Below are 19,329 nucleotides of genomic sequence, written 5' to 3' on the forward strand. Positions count from 1 at the left end.
ATTGAGCTGAACATAGAATCGGGTAGCACTAACCATTTGCATAGCCACGTTTATTATAACCTTAATTTTACATTTGTTTGTTCAAATCTTTGATTTATTCAGAAGTTTAAGTTTTTAACTTGCCTAGTACTGACCTACAGTGGTACGACTGGAGATATCACTATTATTTTTTTTCTAAAGGTGAGTTTAAATTCGAGTTTAGCCGCTAAAATCGCCAATTTTTCACAATTACTTTTCTCAAATAATTCACGATTCCAATGGAACAGTCCGTTTGATTCTTCTTTCAGTTGAATAACTGGTGAAGATTTTGTTTAGTTCAGAATAATATAAACTTTGTGAAAAGTTGTTTTAAGATATTCCCATTGGCATCAAAGAGGTATAATTTTATATTGTTTTTACTGATTTGTTTTCGATTTTAGAGGCTAAACTCGAACTTAATACCCACCTTAACAGACAACTTCCACTTTGTACTTAACCACGATGGGAAAAATATATGTATTTTATTTGGTCTCAGATAAATATTTCGATGAGTTGCAAAGATAATGACGATCTTATGGAAAATCTTTCGAATGTTCTACCATAAACACTACAAACCATCAGCAACACCTATCAATTTAAAACAAAAATATTTAACTACTTGTTCAATACCTAGAATTTTATTGTTTTGTTTAATTTGCTTTGAAATTATATAACTTCTATTAGTTTTCCATATTCTATACCTAATTTCCTTGAACCAAGTTATATGGTTCATGCTATAATTATAAGATTTATATCTTGTTATATAGGAAGTTCGCATAAATAAAATAAATAAATCGAAAGCCCTTATATACGGCAACACTGTTCAGAATAGAAAGATACAATTGTTTACATAAACTCAAAAGATTTATACAGCCTATGATTCTCTTTAGGTGGATTTACCTTCTGAGATTTCTGCCTTCTATAATACAAGCTGGCGTACTCAAACAAATCATTGCTGTTGTTTATTTGCAGTAAACTGATGTCTGCTATCTCCAATATTAGATAAATTCTCTTAAATACACACAATTCGAACTGTTATGGTGCTGTTAAATTTCCAGCTTGTGGAGCAAATTCAAAGAGACTCCATAGTATCGTTGAGTGTCTCATGGATAGGCGACCTCTTCCCCATTTGTCACATATACACTCTTGAATGAATGTGTGTCAGTCATTGCTCTCAGTGTGTTTGTTTGTACTGATTTTCAATTTTATAACACCAAAAATTGTTGCTCTTTTTATGTTACGACTACGTTTTTGAAGGCATGTTACGTAAAGATTAATATATAGAGTTTTATTTGAATCTATTGAAATGTTTGTGTTAGTTGGAAGCAATCACTTCTTAATAAATTATTTATTTTTCCACTATGTACAAAATTTTTTTACCGTTTTCCAAATTTTCCCATCTATTTTCAGATAATCATTACCCCACAATAACAGAGTACTCAACAAACAGAAATAAATGCAGAGAGCAGCAGAGAAACAACGTCAGTGAACCACACAGCTAAGCAGAGTACAAAAAAATTCATCTCAGCACAGTCGTGTTACGTATGCGAAAGGGAACGGTTACATCAAACGACGTGAATAAGCGTTGAAACAAATTTTAACGGAAAACATGAAAAAATTAACAACAGTTTGAACAAAAAGATATTATATAAAAGCAATTGAATTCAAAAAAAAAAGTGCGATAAGAAGAATATATATGGAGAAAGAAAAAGTGAAAAATTAAAGAAATTGAAATAGATGTGTATGCCAAAAAAATATTATAATTGAATTGTGTTCAGTGACCTCTAGAAGCCAAAAAATCATAAGAAAATCTATAAAATTAAGTGAAATAAAGTGCAAAAAAAATTGAAAAAACTACCCCATTCTGTTTTTTATTGCGAATTTGTACAAAATTCCTGCAAAAATTTTGCCGGTAATTTATAATGTCTAAAAGTGTCACTGAGCAATTTCAGATCAAAAAGAAAAGAAAACATCATATTTGTGAAGCATCCATTGCTTCGAATACCACAGCAGTAGTCTCTGCATTACCTGTTCCAACAACTAATAAAGAATTATCTATTGAGCGATTTATTGCCAATATCGATTGTTGCGACATAGAGTCCAGTATCAAAGGGAATTTTTCAGATTTTCAATTTGACAGCGAGTGTCTCAAACATCATCCATTGCACTTTAAACCCATAACGGCTGTTGACGACACTGCAGATATTTTCATAGAATCTATTTGCATACCAATAGAAACAGCCGAAGCAGCGGCAGGTAAATCCCTGGCCGCTGCTACTCCCCAGAATAACGTAACACCAGTAGCGGCACTACCATTGTTAGGCACAAATTGTTTACGTGACAGAACACAAGTAGAGCCACAAGCAACACTACCTATACATCGGAAACATTCGCCTGTATCCAGCAGCTCCGACACTATGCCATTACAACACGGTTTCTATGCCAAGGGAGCTTTGGCTAGCAAAAGAGCCTTGAAATCCAGCCTAAAAGTGCAACAAAATTCCTCAACACTTCATATGACCAATGGGCCTGCATCGAGTGAAGCTAAACGACTAAAGCGTACGCAAGGAACAACAACCAGCAGTAGTACTGCAGTGAATGATAGTGATAAGCACCGTCGCACGCAATCCTTTATAAGTGGTCATACGGCTAATAATTTGCAATTGTCATATCTGTTGGGCGAGTCTTTAGCCCGACATGGTCGGCTGCAGGAGGCCTTTGATATATATGCCCTGATAGCAAGTGAACAGCCTAAGGGTTTTATACCCTTGGAAAAGCTAAACATTTTAGCTACCGCTTTATTGGAGCACATACGAATTTTAAGCAATAATTCAAAAAAAGGTAATGATGCAAATGACGACAATGGAAGCAACCTGACTGATGATACTCAACAAGTGAACAGTTTCTTTTCAACTACCGCTCCATCCTCAACAAAATGTGCCACGGCGTGGCAAATGGCTGCTACATCATTGACAACGTCCTCCTACAACACAGCGGTTAAACCAGTGACCACAGAATTATTGAGCACAACTAATAATTCAACTTTAGATTTACAGAACCCTTCGCGAGAAATTACGCGTATCAAAAGTCCCTCACTTAGTGAGGACTATGATCCATTAGTTTGTCCCTTATGCAGAGATATTTTACGTTGCCCGGTAACGGCGAACTGTGGCCATACATTCTGCCGCCAATGCTGCGAAACTATAACCATGTGTAATATATGTCATTTGAAATTTCCCCGTTGGCAAAAAGAGGAACTTGCAAATGAATCCACAAGTGGCAAACATTTTGTAAGTTTATCTACAGCTACAAGTACCACAACAAGTAGTAGTAGTAATAGCGGCAACATTATTAGCGGTGGGATCTTGACGTCAAGTGTACCTCTATTATCTAACCCTCAACAGCAACCGGCTTTATCAATTTCCTCAAATGCTATTGGTGACATGTCATCTGGATCAGTAGCTATTTCTAATAGAGAATTACCACGACTACGTATCGTTACCTCTCCATTGTCACCATCTATGGCAGCGCCCACTACGGTAACCACAACAACCATTGCTTGTACCACAGATACAGCTACAACCACCATGGCTTCTACTACCTCAAGTACCTTGAGTTCAGTTGGACGAGCAGGTGGTTCTAATTCCAGTGATAATATGAAATTTATGCCTGATGTCTTGGTAAGGCGTCTTGTCGAAAAATGGTGGTCTGCAGACTTACAGGCACGAAAAATTTTGGAGACAGCTACGAGTTATATGCATTTGAATCTTTTAGATGATGCATTAAAATTCTGCAATGTCAGTTTAGAAAAAGGTATGTTTTCCGATTAAAATACAAATATTTACTTCTTTAGAAACTAGAATGGGTTATTCTAACCACTAGACAATACGGTATACAATTCGAGATCCCTGTACGAACTATATCCGGTACTTAAGTATGTATTGGACGAGAACCCATATAAATTCTCTATCGAATTAGACCTGCATTTATATATTGTAACGGCACAAAAGATCTATTATGCAATACCGTAGTGTAACAGTAACAGACAGGAACACGGGATTGCTCTCTGTCCACGAATATATAATCTTTATATGTTCGCCAACCAGCATTGTGATATCTTACAGATGAAAAAGTCAACTATAGCCAATCCTATGGTATACTATCTAAACCTTCGTGAACAAATTAAATTACGAGACGATAAACAACTATACATAAACACGGACATTCTTCCCGATAATCCTTTATAAAAATATTAATCTCATAAAATCCTCTCTTATCGGTAATGTTATATCCACCACATGCATATTGCTGTTCGAGATAATGTCATTTGTCCACTTTCCTCTTTCATTTACACAACACTTATGTGTTCGTTTTTTATTGCCATAGTTTAAAATCATCAACGCCAAGCATCAAGGAACCTTGGTGTCCCAATGCTGTTATCTTCGTTAACTACATTCATGTCATTATCACACGTTTACGAAGAATGGAAATGTGAAAAACATTTCCTGTCAATACCTATAAGACCCATGTTAGGAGTATGTAATAGTTAAGGGCTCCATGTAGGTATGCAACAGATGACGCAAACGTCGAAGGTTGTTATTCTCGGCGGGAGGGAGGGGAAAAATGCAAAATACTATCGATAACTTTGTATAGACGTGTCACTTTGTATTCAGCCATATGTTCTTGACCTTTAGGTATTTGCGGTTGCTTTGTTTTTAATTTTCTGTGCCACATATTCATGGTAAGTTGAACTTTGTCATGGATATGATAGAGAGAATTAAGAAATAAGTTATAATGCCGTAAAAAAGTCAAAGGGGTAGACTTTATTCTCTATTCTAATACTTCCAATTTAAATTGTCAATATCAAAATCAGTTAAACCTTTACTTAAGGTATACATATTTACAACTGCATGGAATGTAATTCAAGTGTGTATAGTAGATGTTTTTAATTTTAAGGGTCAATTATACGAGTACAGTAGTAAGTTCGTTTTTAATTATAACAAGTGTATACGGCCGTAAGTTCGGCCAGGCCGAATCTTATGTATCCTCCACCATGGATTGCGTAGAAACTTCTTCGAAAGACTGTCATCCACAATCGAAATACTTGGGTTGTGGTATCTTAAAACTTCTTAACATTGTTTTCTAAATTGTGAGTTAGTCCATACGTGGTATATATTAGACAAAAAAGTTATGTATAGTTAAGTCTACAAATAATTACGAATCGATATGGACTTTTTGCACGGTACGTAGAGAGCAAGAATTAAAATATGGGGGTCGCTTATATGGGGGCTATTTACAATTATGAACTTGATATGGACCAATTTTTGTGTGATTGGAAATCGCTTTATCTGAGGGATATATATATAACTTTAGACCGATATGGCATGGTTGTTAACGACTATATACTAGCACAATGTACCAAATTTCAACTGACTCGGATGAAATTTGCTCCTCCAAGAGGCTCCAAAACCAAATCTCGGGATCGTTTTATATGGGGCAATATATGATTATGGACTGATATGGACCACTTTTGGCATGGTTGTTAAATATCATATACGATCACCACGTACCAAATTTCAAGGAGATCGGATGAATTTTGCTTCTCCTAAAGGCACCGGAGGTCAAATCTGGGGATCGGTTTATATAGGAACTATATATAATTATGGGCTGATAGGAACCAATTCCTGCATGGTTGTTGGATACCATATACTAACATCACGTACCAAATTTCAACCGAATGGGAAGAATTTTGCTCTTCCAAGGGGCTCAGGAGGTCAAATCTGGAGATCGGTTTATATGGGGGCTTTATATAATTATGGACCGATGTGGACCAATTTTTGCGTGGTTGTTAGAGACCATATACTAACACCATGTACCAAATTTCAGCCGGATCGGATAAAATTTGCTTCTCTTAGAGGCCTCTCAAGCCAAATCGGGGGATCGGTTTATATGGGGGCTATATATAATTATGGACGGATGTCAACCAATTTTTGCATGGTTGTTAGAGACCATATACTAACACCTTGTACAAAATTTCAGCCGGATCGGATGAAATTTGCTTCTCTTAGAGCAATCGCAAGCCAAATTTGGGGGTCCGTTTATATGGGGGCTATACGTAAAAGTGGGCCGATATGGCCCATTTGCAATACCATCCGACCTACATCAATAACAACTACTTGTGCCAAGTTTCAAGTCGATAGCTTGTTTCCTTCGGAAGTTAGCGTGATTTCAACAGACGGACGGACGGACATGCTCAGATCGACTCAGAATTTCACCACGACCCAGAATATATATACTTTATGGGGTCTTAGAGCAATATTTCGATGTGTTACAAACGGAATGACAAAGTTAATATACCCCCCATCCTATGGTGGAGGGTATAAAAAATGGGTTGTCACAGTTGATATGTGAGAGGAGAAATTGTGGAAATTTCGAAAAAAAAACTTCTCTCTTAATAATTTTATGCACATTTTGTAAATCTCAATCAATTTTTTTTGTGATGTTAAAGTATATGAGTTCGACAGTTCGATACATACGAACTTTTTTTTTATACCCTCCATCATAGGATGGGGGTATATTAACTTTGTCATTCCGTTTGTAACACATCGAAATATTGCTCTAAGACCCCATAAAGTATATATATTCTGGGTCGTGGTGAAATTCTGAGTCGATCTAAGCATGTCCGTCCGTCCGTCTGTTGAAATTACGCTAACTTCCGAACGAAACAAGCTATCGACTTGAAACTTGGCACAAGTAGTTGTTATCGATGTAGGTCGGATGGTATTGAAAATGGGCCATATCGGTCCACTTTTACGTATAGCCCCCATATAAAGGAACCCTCAGATTTGGCTTGTGGTGCCTATAACAGAAGCATATTTTATCCGATCCGGCTGAAATTTAGTATATGGTGTTGGTATATGGTCTCTAACAACCATGCAAAAATTGGTCCACATCGGTCCATAATTATATATAGCCCCCATATAAACCGATCCCCAGATTTGGCTTGTGGAGCCTCTACGAGAAGCATATTTCATCCGATCCGGCTGAAATTTGGTACATGGTGTTGGTAGATAGTCTCTAACAATCATGCAAAAATTGGTCCACATCGGTCCACAATTATACATAGCCCCCATATAAACCGATCCCCAGATTTGGCTTGTGGAGCCTCTAAGAGAAGCATATTTCATCCGATCCGGCTGAAATTTGGTACACGATGTTGGTATATGGTCTCTAACAACCATGCAAAAATTGGTCCACATCGGTCCATAATTATATATAGACCCCATATAAACCGATCTCCAGATTTGGCTTGCGAAGCCTCAAAGAGAAGCAGATTGCATCCGATCCGGCTGAAATTTGGTACATGATGTTGGTATATGGTCTCTAACAACCATGCAAAAATTGGTCCACATCGGTCCATAATTATATATGGACCCCATATAAGCCGATCCCCAGATTTGGCTTGCGAAGTCTCCACGAGAAGCAAATTTCATCCAATCCGCTTGTAATTTTGAACATGGTGTTAGTATATGATCTTTAACAACCGTGCCAGAATTGGTCCATATCGGTCCATAATTATATATAGCCCCATATAAAACGTTCTCCAGATTTGACCTCCGGAGCCTCTTGGAGGAGCAAAATTCATCCGATCCGGTTCAAATTAGGAACGTGGTGTTAGTATATGGTCGCTAACAACCATACAACAATTGGTCAAATCACACAAAAATTGGTCCATATCGGTTCATAATCATGGTTGCCACTAGAGCCAAAAATAATCTACCAAAATTTTATTTATATAGAAAATTTTGTCAAAATTTTATTTCTAGAGAAAATTTTGTTAAAATTTTATTCGGTTCATAATAAAATTTTCATCATTGTCAAAATTTTATTTCTATAGAAAATTTTGTTCAAATTTTATTCGGTTCATAATCATGGTTGCCACTCGAGCCAAAAATAATCTACCAAGATTTTATTTCTATAGAATATTTTGTCAAAAGTCTATTTCTATAGAAAATTTTGTTAAAATTTTATTTCTGTAGAAAATTTTGTCAAAATGTTATGTCTACTTTGTCAAACTGAATTATATACGTATTGGATCGATCTTTTTTGATTTAATATATGCCACGTATGGACTTACATACAATTTAGAAGATGGTGTTAGGAGGTTTTAAGATACCTTGCCATCGGCAAGCGTTACCGCAACTTAAGTAATTCGATTGTGGATGGCAGTGTTTAGAAGAAGTTTCTACGCAATCCATGATGGAGGGTACATAAGCTTCGGCCTGGCCGAACTTACGGCCGTATATACTTGTTTTAATTTAGCATTGACAGTAGGAAGGTTTGCGTTTGTCACAGTTTGTATTGGTAACGATCTAATTTGTATCGATAATTTTTCATTAACGTAAGCAAAAATTTCATTTTTCTTATAATTAACCAGTAGTCAAATATAATAAATGTATTTAGCTTCCGAAGTGACTACGTGATTCACTGTGAGATTTTTAAATTTTATAATACATTACCTAATAGAAATCGACACCACCTCCAAAATAATCTTATCAACATGAGCATTGTTAAACGTAACTGGAGCAATAAAATCTCCTATTCGGACCTTATTCTGGGCATCATTACTACAAAGAAATCTAATTATACAACACTTTGTTGTTTATCAATTACGAGGTAATTAGTTCCCATATTGTTCTAGGGAAAGTAAACCGTTGTGTGTTTCCCTTGAAGATTACATATCTAACAAAATAATACAAGTAATATTATCAGTATTTTGTATACCGCTCTATTTGACAGTTTTCATTTAATTAGAAAATTCATTTCCTTTTCTATACTGATATCTGTTCTTGGTTTTTATGCCTACACCGTGTGTCAGTTCGATGTCTTTGTTTTTTTTTTCAGCAATATCGTGATGGGTTATTGTAACGACAAAAACCCATCAAAATTTTGACATCTGAACATTAAACAAACAATAAATAATTATTTTAAACATACCATGAAGAAGTGTGGTAAACAGTCAAACGCACTCTTTGGCATGTAGACAGAGATTGTCAAGAAAACTTAAAACAAAAAACCAAAGCCAAAGTATTGCCAAAACTGATATGTAAGAGCCATAAACTGTCAAGTAATTCTGACAATGAATTGATGGAAACATTTGTCAGTTTGTTAGAGCTACATGGTAGCGCCTTGTGTACAGTGGCTAATATAAACATACAATCAGGTAGCCTAAATAGTATAGCATATATTTAAAAAAGCAGGGACCCCTTGGCCAGGTGAACTTAAAATATTTAATTTTTTTAATTTATAAACACAGGGATTTAATTATTAGATAATCGGGACCCAGCTCTTGCCATACTTTTGGTTATATGATGTCAAATCGTTTAACCGATGTCAAACTTGACAAAATCACAATGTTAAGAAGTTTGAATGCACCTTGCAATCGGCAAAACTAAGTGGTTATATTGCAGATGACTGCCTTTAGTTGAATTTTAATCCATGGTGGCTGGAGGATGCCAGACCGAATCTTATAAATCTTTGCAGTTTTGTTCCGAACAATGCAACCCTTTCACCCCAAGAAACACGAAACTGTACTTCCAATTCCAACATGGGTATTCACAGTCAAGTAACCATGACAGCAATTAGCCTTGAACTATGATGTTCTAATATAAAGGTGAATTCAGTTGTTGGAAGATTTCCTAAATTATGAATGATGTTGATATTGTACAAGTAGAGAAAATATTGTAAGAGTAAACTTCATCCTTTGTTCTTTATTCGCTTGGGGATGGCAATGAATGTGTTATCCTGTTTAAATATCCATGTTATTTGCTACTGCTTGGTCATGATGTATTTGCTTACAAAGTTGAAACTTTTTCTAGAATCAAAGTTTGTAAAATTGCTTCAAGGAGAATATGGGATTCTTTGTTCACAGACAACTTCTCTATTGACTAAAATGACCTCAATTTGGTTAATTTTAGGATAGTTATGGCTAGTATATACACACTGGTAAAAATGCATATAACATACACACTTCGAAGATTGTACTAAAGTTTATACCATTTTTGAGATTTCCACAAAGCGTTGTTAAACGCTTGACTATGCATGTTTCCGTCCGGGCGAATGGTCTTTTCCATAGTCTTCAGTATAGATATGGCTTCAGTATAGTTCAGAAAAAAACAACAACAAAATGTATTATTAATAATAAATTTTCTTCAATTTGACTAAAACTTAAAAAAGCTTATTTGAACATTTTGCAATTAGTAAAATATTTTAGTTAGTAAAATTTCTAAAGAACAATCACTATTTTGGGTGATTCAATTAAATAACATTAATAAACAACTAAGCTTTCACTTATACATGCTATCATCATACAATATTTTTAAATGTCAACTTGAATTAAAATTTATATCTACATACGGAAAAATATCGAAATTTTCATATGACAAACTTCTGCTCATATCTCCTAAACTAAGCATCCTAGAGAAAACATAAAGTTAATACGTGATCAACTCCAAAATCTCGAAAATTCCATTCAAATCCTGAATAAAATCGAAATTTTTATATGAAAAATTTATTTTGTTCGTATAACCTAAACTAAGCGAAAATAAAAACAAACAAGTATATACGGCCGTAAGTTCGGCCAGGCCGAAGCTTACGTACCCTCCACCATGGATTGCGTAGAAACTTCTACTGAAGACTGTCACCCACAATCGAATTACTTGGACTGCGGTAACACTTGTTTAAAGTTTCTATAGAAATAAAATTTTGACAAAATAAAATTTTGACAACATTTTCTATAGAAGTAAAATTTGGAAAAAATTTTCTATAGAAATAAAATTTTGACAACATTTTCTATAGAAGTAAAATTTGGAAAAAATTTTCTATAGAAATAAAATTTGGAAAAAATTTTCTATAGAAATAAAATTTTGACAAAATTTTCTATAGAAAGAAAATTTTTACAAAATTTTCTATAGAAATAAAATGTTGACAAAATTTTCTATAGAAATAAAATTTTGACAAAATTTTCTATAGAAATAACATTTTGACAATGTTTTCTATAAAAATAAAATTTTGGTAGATTATTTTTGGCCCGAGTGGCAACCATGATTATGAACCGATATGGACCAATTTTTGTGTGATTGGGGATCGGCTTTATATACCTATATACCGATATGGACCAATTTTGGCATGGTTATTAGCGGCCTTATACTAACACCACGTTGCAAATTTCAACCGGATCGGATGAATTTTGCTCCTCCAAGAGGCTCCGGAGATCAAATCTTGGGAACGGTGTATATGGGCGCTATATATAATTATGGACCGATATGGACCAATTCTTGCGTGTTTGTTAGAGACCACATTCTAACACCATGTTCCAAATTTCAACCGGATGAATTTTGCTCATCCAAGAGGCTCCGGAGGACAAATATGGGGATTGGTTTATATGGGGGCTATATATAAATATGGACCGATATGGACTAATTCTAGCATGGTTATTAGAGACCATATACTAACACCACGTACCAAATTTCAAACGGATCGGATGAATTTTGCTCCTCTAAGATGCTCTGCAGGTCAAATCTGGGGATCGGTTTATATGGGGGCTATATATAATTATGGGCCGATGTGGATCAATTTTGGCATGGTCATTAGAGAACATATACCAACACCATGTACCAATGAAATTTGCTTCTCTTAGAGGCTCCGCAAGCCAAATAGGGGGATCGGTTTATATAGGGGCTATATATAATTATGGATCGATGTGGACCAATTTTTGCATGGTTGTTAGAGACCATATACTTACACCATGTACCAAATTTCAGCCGGATCGGATGAAATTTGCTTCTCTTAGAGCAATCGCAAGCCAAATTTGGGGGTCCGTTTATATGGGGCTATACGTAAAAGTGGACCAATTTTTGCATGGTTTTTAGAGACCATATACTAACACCATGTACTAAATTTCAGCCGGATCGGATGAAATTTGCTTCTCTTAGAGCAATCGCAAGCCAAATTTGGGGGTCCGTTTATATGGGGGCTATACGTAAAAGTGGACCGATATGGCCCATTTGCAATACCATCCGAGTCGATAGCTTGTTTCGTTCGGAAGTTAGCGTGATTTCAACAGACGGACGGACGGACGACGGACATGCTCAGATCGGCTCAGAATTCAACCACGACCCAGAATATATATACTTTATGGGGTCTTAGAGCAATATTTCGATGTGTTACAAACGGAATGACAAAGTTAATATACCCCCATCCTATGGTGGAGGGTATAAAAACATCAAATATTATATATGAAAATTGTCGTTTCTTCATATCTCCTAAACTAAGCGTCCTAGAGCAAGAACGAAGTTAGTTCCTGATCATCTCAAATAATATCGAGAATTCCATCCAAATCCTGAACAAAATTTTAATATGAAAAACTTGTGCTCATTTCTACTAAACTTATTTTGCTCATATCTCCTAAACTAAGCGTCCTAGAGTGAAGAGGAGGTTAATTCGTGATCATCTCCAATAAATTGAGAATTCCATCAAAATCCTGAACCAAATGGAAATTTTTACATGAAACATTGCTTTTGCTCATATCTCCCAAAGTAAGAGTCTTAGAGTGAAAAGAAAGTTAATTCGTGATTACCTCCAAAATCTCGAAATTTCCATCCAAATTCTCAAAAAATTTAAATATTTGTATGAAAATCTTCATACAAATCATATCTCGCAAACTAAGCGACTTAGAGCGAAAATAAGTTAACTCGTAATCACCTCCAAAATCGCGAAATTTCCATCGAAATCGTGAAAAAAATATTCAAATTTTTATATTAAAAACTTGTTTTCGGCGTATTTCCATAAACTATGCACCCTAGAGCGAAAAGGAGGTTAATTCGTGATCACAAAAAAAAAAAATTATAAACTTCTTTTGCTCATATCTCGCGAACTAAGATTCTTAGATCGAAAAATAAAAAAATTGACAGCTACATCCATGGCAAATCCTGAAAAAAATCAAAGTGTTTTATATGAAAAACTTTTTTTTTTGCTCATTTCTTCCAAACTAAGTGTCCTAGAGCGAAAAAGAGGTTAGTTCCTGATCATCTCCAATTAATCGAGAATTCCTTCGAAATGCTCAACAAAACGGAAATTTGTATATGAAAAATTGCTTTTGCTCATATCTCCCAAAGTAAGTGTTGTAGAGCGGAAAGGAGGTTAATTCGTGATCGCCTCCAAAATCTCGAAAATTTCAGCCACTAAAAAAAAGAAATTTTCGTATGAAAAATTTCTTTTGTTCATATCTCCTAAACTAAGTGAATGGTTAATTCGTGATCACCCCCCCATTCAATTTCATAAAAATCCTCGAAAAATCAATTTTTTTGTTTCGTAAATTTATAGAAGTAACATTTTATTTATTTGTTTAAAGAATAGCCTTTATTCTTTTTAAAGTAATTTGTAATCATTGTCCAAAATGTTAGGATGTGGAATCTTTCGTTACGATATAATATATTTGTCAGTGTTGCCATCTGTAGAATTTTCTACTCAATCTTTGATAGAGGGTGTTTTATCTCTCCATTTAGTCCTAGTTGAACTTAAATTTAAGTCTTGGTCCTACGTCTTAATGACAAATATTCAATTTACATTTTCTGCCGCCACAAATTATGTTCCACTTGACAAAGTAGCCATAATTTGATTTCAACTATATCGCAAATGAACTGAAAACTTCAACGAGAACAAAAATGACAGACATCCGACAATAATTTATTACATTGCCTCCACATTTTGTATAAGTGCCTTTCTCAGATTATTTCTTAGTGCGTAGACCTAGAAGATTTTTCATTTCATATAAACATTGATTTTATTATGAAAAAAAAACAAAAAATATGGGAATACACACACCCTCAAAAAAAATCGCTTCTTTAACATATGTTCCAAACATATTTTGCAGGAAGCACATATATTATTGGATACTGCCGAAACATTAATATGTTTGTTTTATGTGAACATATTATATGTTTGGAAGCATTTTGAGCCCAAAAATATGGTATGCTTGGAAGAATTTTTCCCAAAGACGATTGTGCTCATTCCTTAACATACTCGTAATTTTCACTTCCACGAAATATTTTAGTTCTTGGCACCTTTTTCTGTAATACAAATAATGTTGAAGAAATTATTCACTTTTATAAATTTTACCTTTCGCCTGCACGGAGAATCGAACCATACAGTTTGTAAGCCAACACACTATCCACTGGGCTACGTAGCTGTTATAGTCACCAGTAGATAATTATCCTTATAAGATACATTTATATAGCATAGTTTGCAGCGCCCACGAGCCCATACAAACATAACATTATTTAACAGAAACATACATTTGTTTGCCACGTGGAGCAGTGGTTAGCATGTCTGCCTTGCATGCAAAGGGTCGTGGGTTCAATCCCTGCTCCGACCGAACACTTTTTTTTTTTAATTTACACATTTATATTTATACTATATTAAAGTTTTATAATGAAACTTCGAAATGTGGGTTATTAAAGATTTATAGTCAGTAACAGTGCTTGATATAAACGAAATTGACTGATTTTTGGATAAAATATTATTTTTTGTTATTGTTATTTTTGCAATAACAATTTTGTAACAAAAACGGTTTTTGGTACAAAACTTTTAAATTTGGAAGGAATTCAAAAACTAACAAAAGAAGAACGTGGAGTCGAGTATAAACATACATAAATAATTTTATACTACAAACATAAATTTAGTTAGGCGTGAACAGGTTTTTACTAGCATTTAACACCATCGCTCTAAAATGCCTTTTATTTTTCTTTAATAATTCATTTTAAAGAAAATAAACTTTTTAAATTGTTTTAGCTGCAAACTCGAACTTAATGCCCGCTTTTATATTTGAAGGTGTCCGTCAAATCCTCTTGGACTACTTATTAATAAAGAGGAACTAAATTTTGTTTTCATACATTTTACTGTTTAATTTTTCACTATTTCCTCGTTTTTTCATTTTACTGTCCCAACTCTAAAATGAATATAGTGCCCTTTCGTTATTTTTATGAAGACCCCTGATTTCTTTTAACGAACGAAGAAAAAAATTGTGCCCATAATGCCAAAATGATAAACAAAACACATGTCCACACATACATAAAATGCTGCTCTCAAGGCGAAAACATATGCTGTTTGTTTTTCAAATGTCTATTCTCTTGGTTCCGAATGTCTATTCTCGTTATTCAAATTAAATAATATTTAGACTTAAGCATATCAAATTTTTGGCCTTATCATAAAACAGTTTTCCGAAACAACATAAAAGCGGTTTCACAGAAATTGTTCTCTTTTGATTCTTGCGCTGTGTTATGTTGATATCTTTCGTCAACCCTCCCGGTTTCCATCTCTATTTCTTTCTCTATACTCTCTCTCTCTCTATCGCTCTCTGAATAAAATATCACAACATATATATGTTTACTCGAAATTTGTAAATTTATATATGTTTACATTCACACATATTATTTTTATAAAACATTCATGCCCCAAACATAATATATTCTAACATATTAACATATGTGTCCCAAACATTTAGTTTTAGTTTAGGAACATTACATGTTTGCACTTAAATATATTGTGTTTAAAAATTGTGCCCGAAACACATTTTGTTTATATGGGAACATATGAAAAACATATTTTTCTAACAGTGCAGATCAGTCTATCTGTGGTGTATCTATGAACATCTGTTTTTAGAAGAAAACATTTTTTTTTATTTTTGTTTATTAATGTTCCTCATCCGCTCGTTGTGGAAATTATGCATTAATGTTTAATGTGCTTCTTAACGCTTCTGATAGCATGGACATGGATGTTGATGCTAAGTATTACATTTCTTTGTAGATCTTTTTTAATTACATATAAGGAATTCTATGAATCTTTGGTTGGGTATGGAATGCCAATGATGGTCTTCCACACTTGGGTTAAATTTGTTATAATGTTGATGCTAAAGATTAAATGACTTACATAATCAATCAGTTTTCGAAAAAGCGAATGACTGACTGAAAAAATGAGAAATTAATAGAAATTTTCAAAAGTCTTTCAACAATGGCAGCTAATGGAAGAATGAAAGACAGATTCTTGTGGTTACTGACCTTATGTTTCACATGGCAGGCAGGCTATATTTGTCGTTTCGTTTCAATGTGGTTCCATGTGTTTTTCGACTTTTCTGTTTTGTTTAAGAGGGAAGTTTTTGAGGCATTGTTATAACTATGTGGTTGATCTTATGTTGAACCATAAACATATTTGATTGTGCTACTGTCAACATTCCACCAGATGGTCTAGATATTGCATAACCGGGAAATTGTTTATAAACATTGGTGCTACTTAAATATAGCATAGGTCTAAACATACACTCAAAAAAAAAAAGAGTGAACCCTTGAGGGTGCTAAAGGCACACCGAAAAAAATATTGTCGTGAGGCCAAAGATTTCATGTCCTTAAAATACGAATGCAAATTTTGCTTAGCATATAAGACGCATTTCTCTAATACAAAGTTTTTTTCTTTGTCCAAAAGTCGATAAACTTTTCAATGAAGTCGTATTGTCCTTATAATTAAGTAATTTTACTTAAAAATGGGTATCATAGCATGAAAGAAAAATTTTTTTGGGGTAAGGTCAACTTGACTTTAATAGTTCAGAAAAATTCTTTAAAATTAATGAAATTGTCTTTAAATTTGTTTTCTTTTTGCACCTGGATTACAAAGCAAAAAATCCTTCAAAAATAGGACATGTTTTTCAACGCTTTATTTTAAAGAGTTTTTTACTAGAAACATATCATATTTGTTCGGAAAGTCGAGTCTGAATTTGGAAAATAAAGTTGCCGTTAACTAGTTTTTTAGACGACGTTGATAGCATATGAGGCAAAAGCAAAAAAGTGAAAAAACGAAAAGTTTAAATTACACAAATCCCAAATTTTAAAAAGAATTGAGTCTTAAAAGTATCCTTACTTGTATTCTCCGCTTCTTTGGCTCGGAATCAATACCAAAATTGTTAAAGTAAAGACAAAATCTTTGGAACCGCGCATGCTTTTTTTCAGTGCAGATACCACAATGGGCTGAAGAGACTAAGTGCACGTAAAACACGGGCCGGGATACATTATCCATTTGTGAAGTATATATTTCACAAAAAATTGATGTTGCTTAGTGTATCCTACACTCAAAAAAAAATTTTTTTTACTTGGATCCCAAGATTTTGACTTAAGGAGTTTGGTATTATGATTCCGAGCCAAAGATGTGGATCCTTTAAAATAAATATATTTTCTAGGGTCCAATGTTGTTTAGGTTAGGTTAGGTGGCAGCCCGATATATCAGGCTAACTTAGACTATTCAGTCCGTTGTAATACCAGAGTGGTGAACTTATCTCTTATCACTGAGTGCTGCCCGATTCCATGTTAAGTTCAATGACAAGGGACCTCCTTTTTATAGCCGAGTTCGAACGGCGTTCCACATTTCAGTGAAACCACTTAGAGGAGGTTTGAAACACGCAGAAATGTCACCAGCATTACTGAGGTGAGATAATTCACCGCTGAAAAACTTTTTGGTGTTCGGTCGAAGCAGGAATCGAACCCACGACCTTGTGTATGCAAAGCGGGTATGCTAACCATTGCACCACAATGGCTCCTAACCTATGTAGCTTTAAATCTAGGACCAATTAAATTAAAATTAGGATACAGATCCCATTTGTACACGGATGAAAAAGACTGTTTTTCATATGTTTGGCTATAAACATTATATGTTTGGAACACAAATTTTTAAACACAATATTTTTAAGTGCAAGCATATAATGTTCATAAACTAGCATAACATGTTTGGGACATATATGTTAATATGTTAGAACATATTATATTTGGGACATAAAATGTTTGTAAATATAATATGCTTGGATGCAAACATATATTAATTTAGAAATAGCCTATAAACATATATGTGTTTAGTAGCTTGGAGCGTTATTTAACAGGGAGCGATATTTAATTAAATTGGTGGTTGTTGCTTGTTATTACAAAATTAACATTTTATTTTTCCTTGGGCAATTGATCAGCTACTTCTTTGATCCTTACAAACTGTGTGGTCCGCTGTTCGAATCCCCGTCCGGCAAAAGGTAAAATTAAAATAAAAAAAATCATAAAATTGAATAATTTCTTCTACAATGTTTGTATTACAGAAAAAGGTGCTAAGAACTAAAAAATCTCGTGGAAGTGAGAAAGATGTGGGGGAATATACAATTGGGCAGAAACAAAATTTTGAGCATTCAGGTCGAAAACCTATGTTGTTAGCACCTATATTACCTGTTTATTTTCATAATTCATTATGATTGTAAATATATAAATAAATAAATAAATATAATTTTGAGCACAATATTGTTTGGGAGAATTTTTTTAAGCATATAATATTTTTGGGTGCAAAATGCTTCCAAACATATTATATGTTCACATAATAACATATTGTTTTTTGGAAGACAACATTATTGAATTTGGATGCAAAAATACAAAATGTTTGGAACTTAGACTACCCAAACATATATTGTTTAGACTAATATGCTTTCAAACATATTATATATTGGAAGAGATCAAACATATAAATGTTTGGGCAATACCCAAAAATGTATATGCTTGAAGCAAAATATGTTTGGGAGTATATGTTACAGAAGCGATTTTTTGTGAGGGTGTAGAATTTTCATTCTCGTTTTGCGACATTTTAATAAAGTTAGTCACGTATAATAATAATAAACTCCAGTTTAAAAATTATAACAGATACTTCAAAGTAAAAACTGTTTTCTTAATTCAAAAAAAAAAAAAAAAACTTTAAATCAACGTTACAAAATCATCAAAAAGTCTTACTCTATATTTGAAGCGTTTTTATCTTAAATCTAAAGATTCACAGACATGCGACTTTAGCTGAGTGATAAAAATTTTCCAAAAATTTTGTCCTAAATTTAATAAGAAAAAAATTTGAAGCAAAGATTATAAACTTTTTTGTTTTAATTAAAATTTAATTATTTTAAAGGAATTTTTCCTTCATACTGTGTAAATTGCGCATCCTAAGATCTACGTAAACACTTTTTTCAGTGTAGGGATATAAAAAACCGACTAATCGTATGTTGCTTTTTGAAGTCGTCTTTTAGTAGTTTTCATAATAATTCAACCAATCGATTTTCGATATTTTTGAAAATCGACGAAATTGTCGACATTGGATTAAAAGGGAATATGATGCATATATGCTATAAGAACATCTGTAGACAATAAATTTTATTAGAAAAATAATTTTGGAAGGGATACAAATTCAGCGTTCATA

General features: G+C 33.8%; 1 protein-coding gene across 1 annotated transcript in view; it reads left to right on the forward strand.

Annotated features, from left to right (window-relative positions):
• LOC142233004 (uncharacterized) overlaps window positions 1–19,329 on the forward strand; it is a 175,279-nt gene that overhangs the window by 41,942 nt on the left and 114,008 nt on the right. Inside the window, exon 2 of the mRNA XM_075303766.1 lies at window positions 1,429–3,831. Within this exon, the coding sequence (XP_075159881.1) occupies window positions 1,941–3,831 (1,891 nt within the window). The 5' untranslated portion in view covers window positions 1,429–1,940. The remainder of the gene's footprint in view (window positions 1–1,428; window positions 3,832–19,329) is intronic.

The sequence above is a fragment of the Haematobia irritans genome, chromosome 4 (assembly GCF_050003625.1).
Source record: "Haematobia irritans isolate KBUSLIRL chromosome 4, ASM5000362v1, whole genome shotgun sequence".
Lineage (NCBI taxonomy): Eukaryota > Metazoa > Arthropoda > Insecta > Diptera > Muscidae > Haematobia > Haematobia irritans.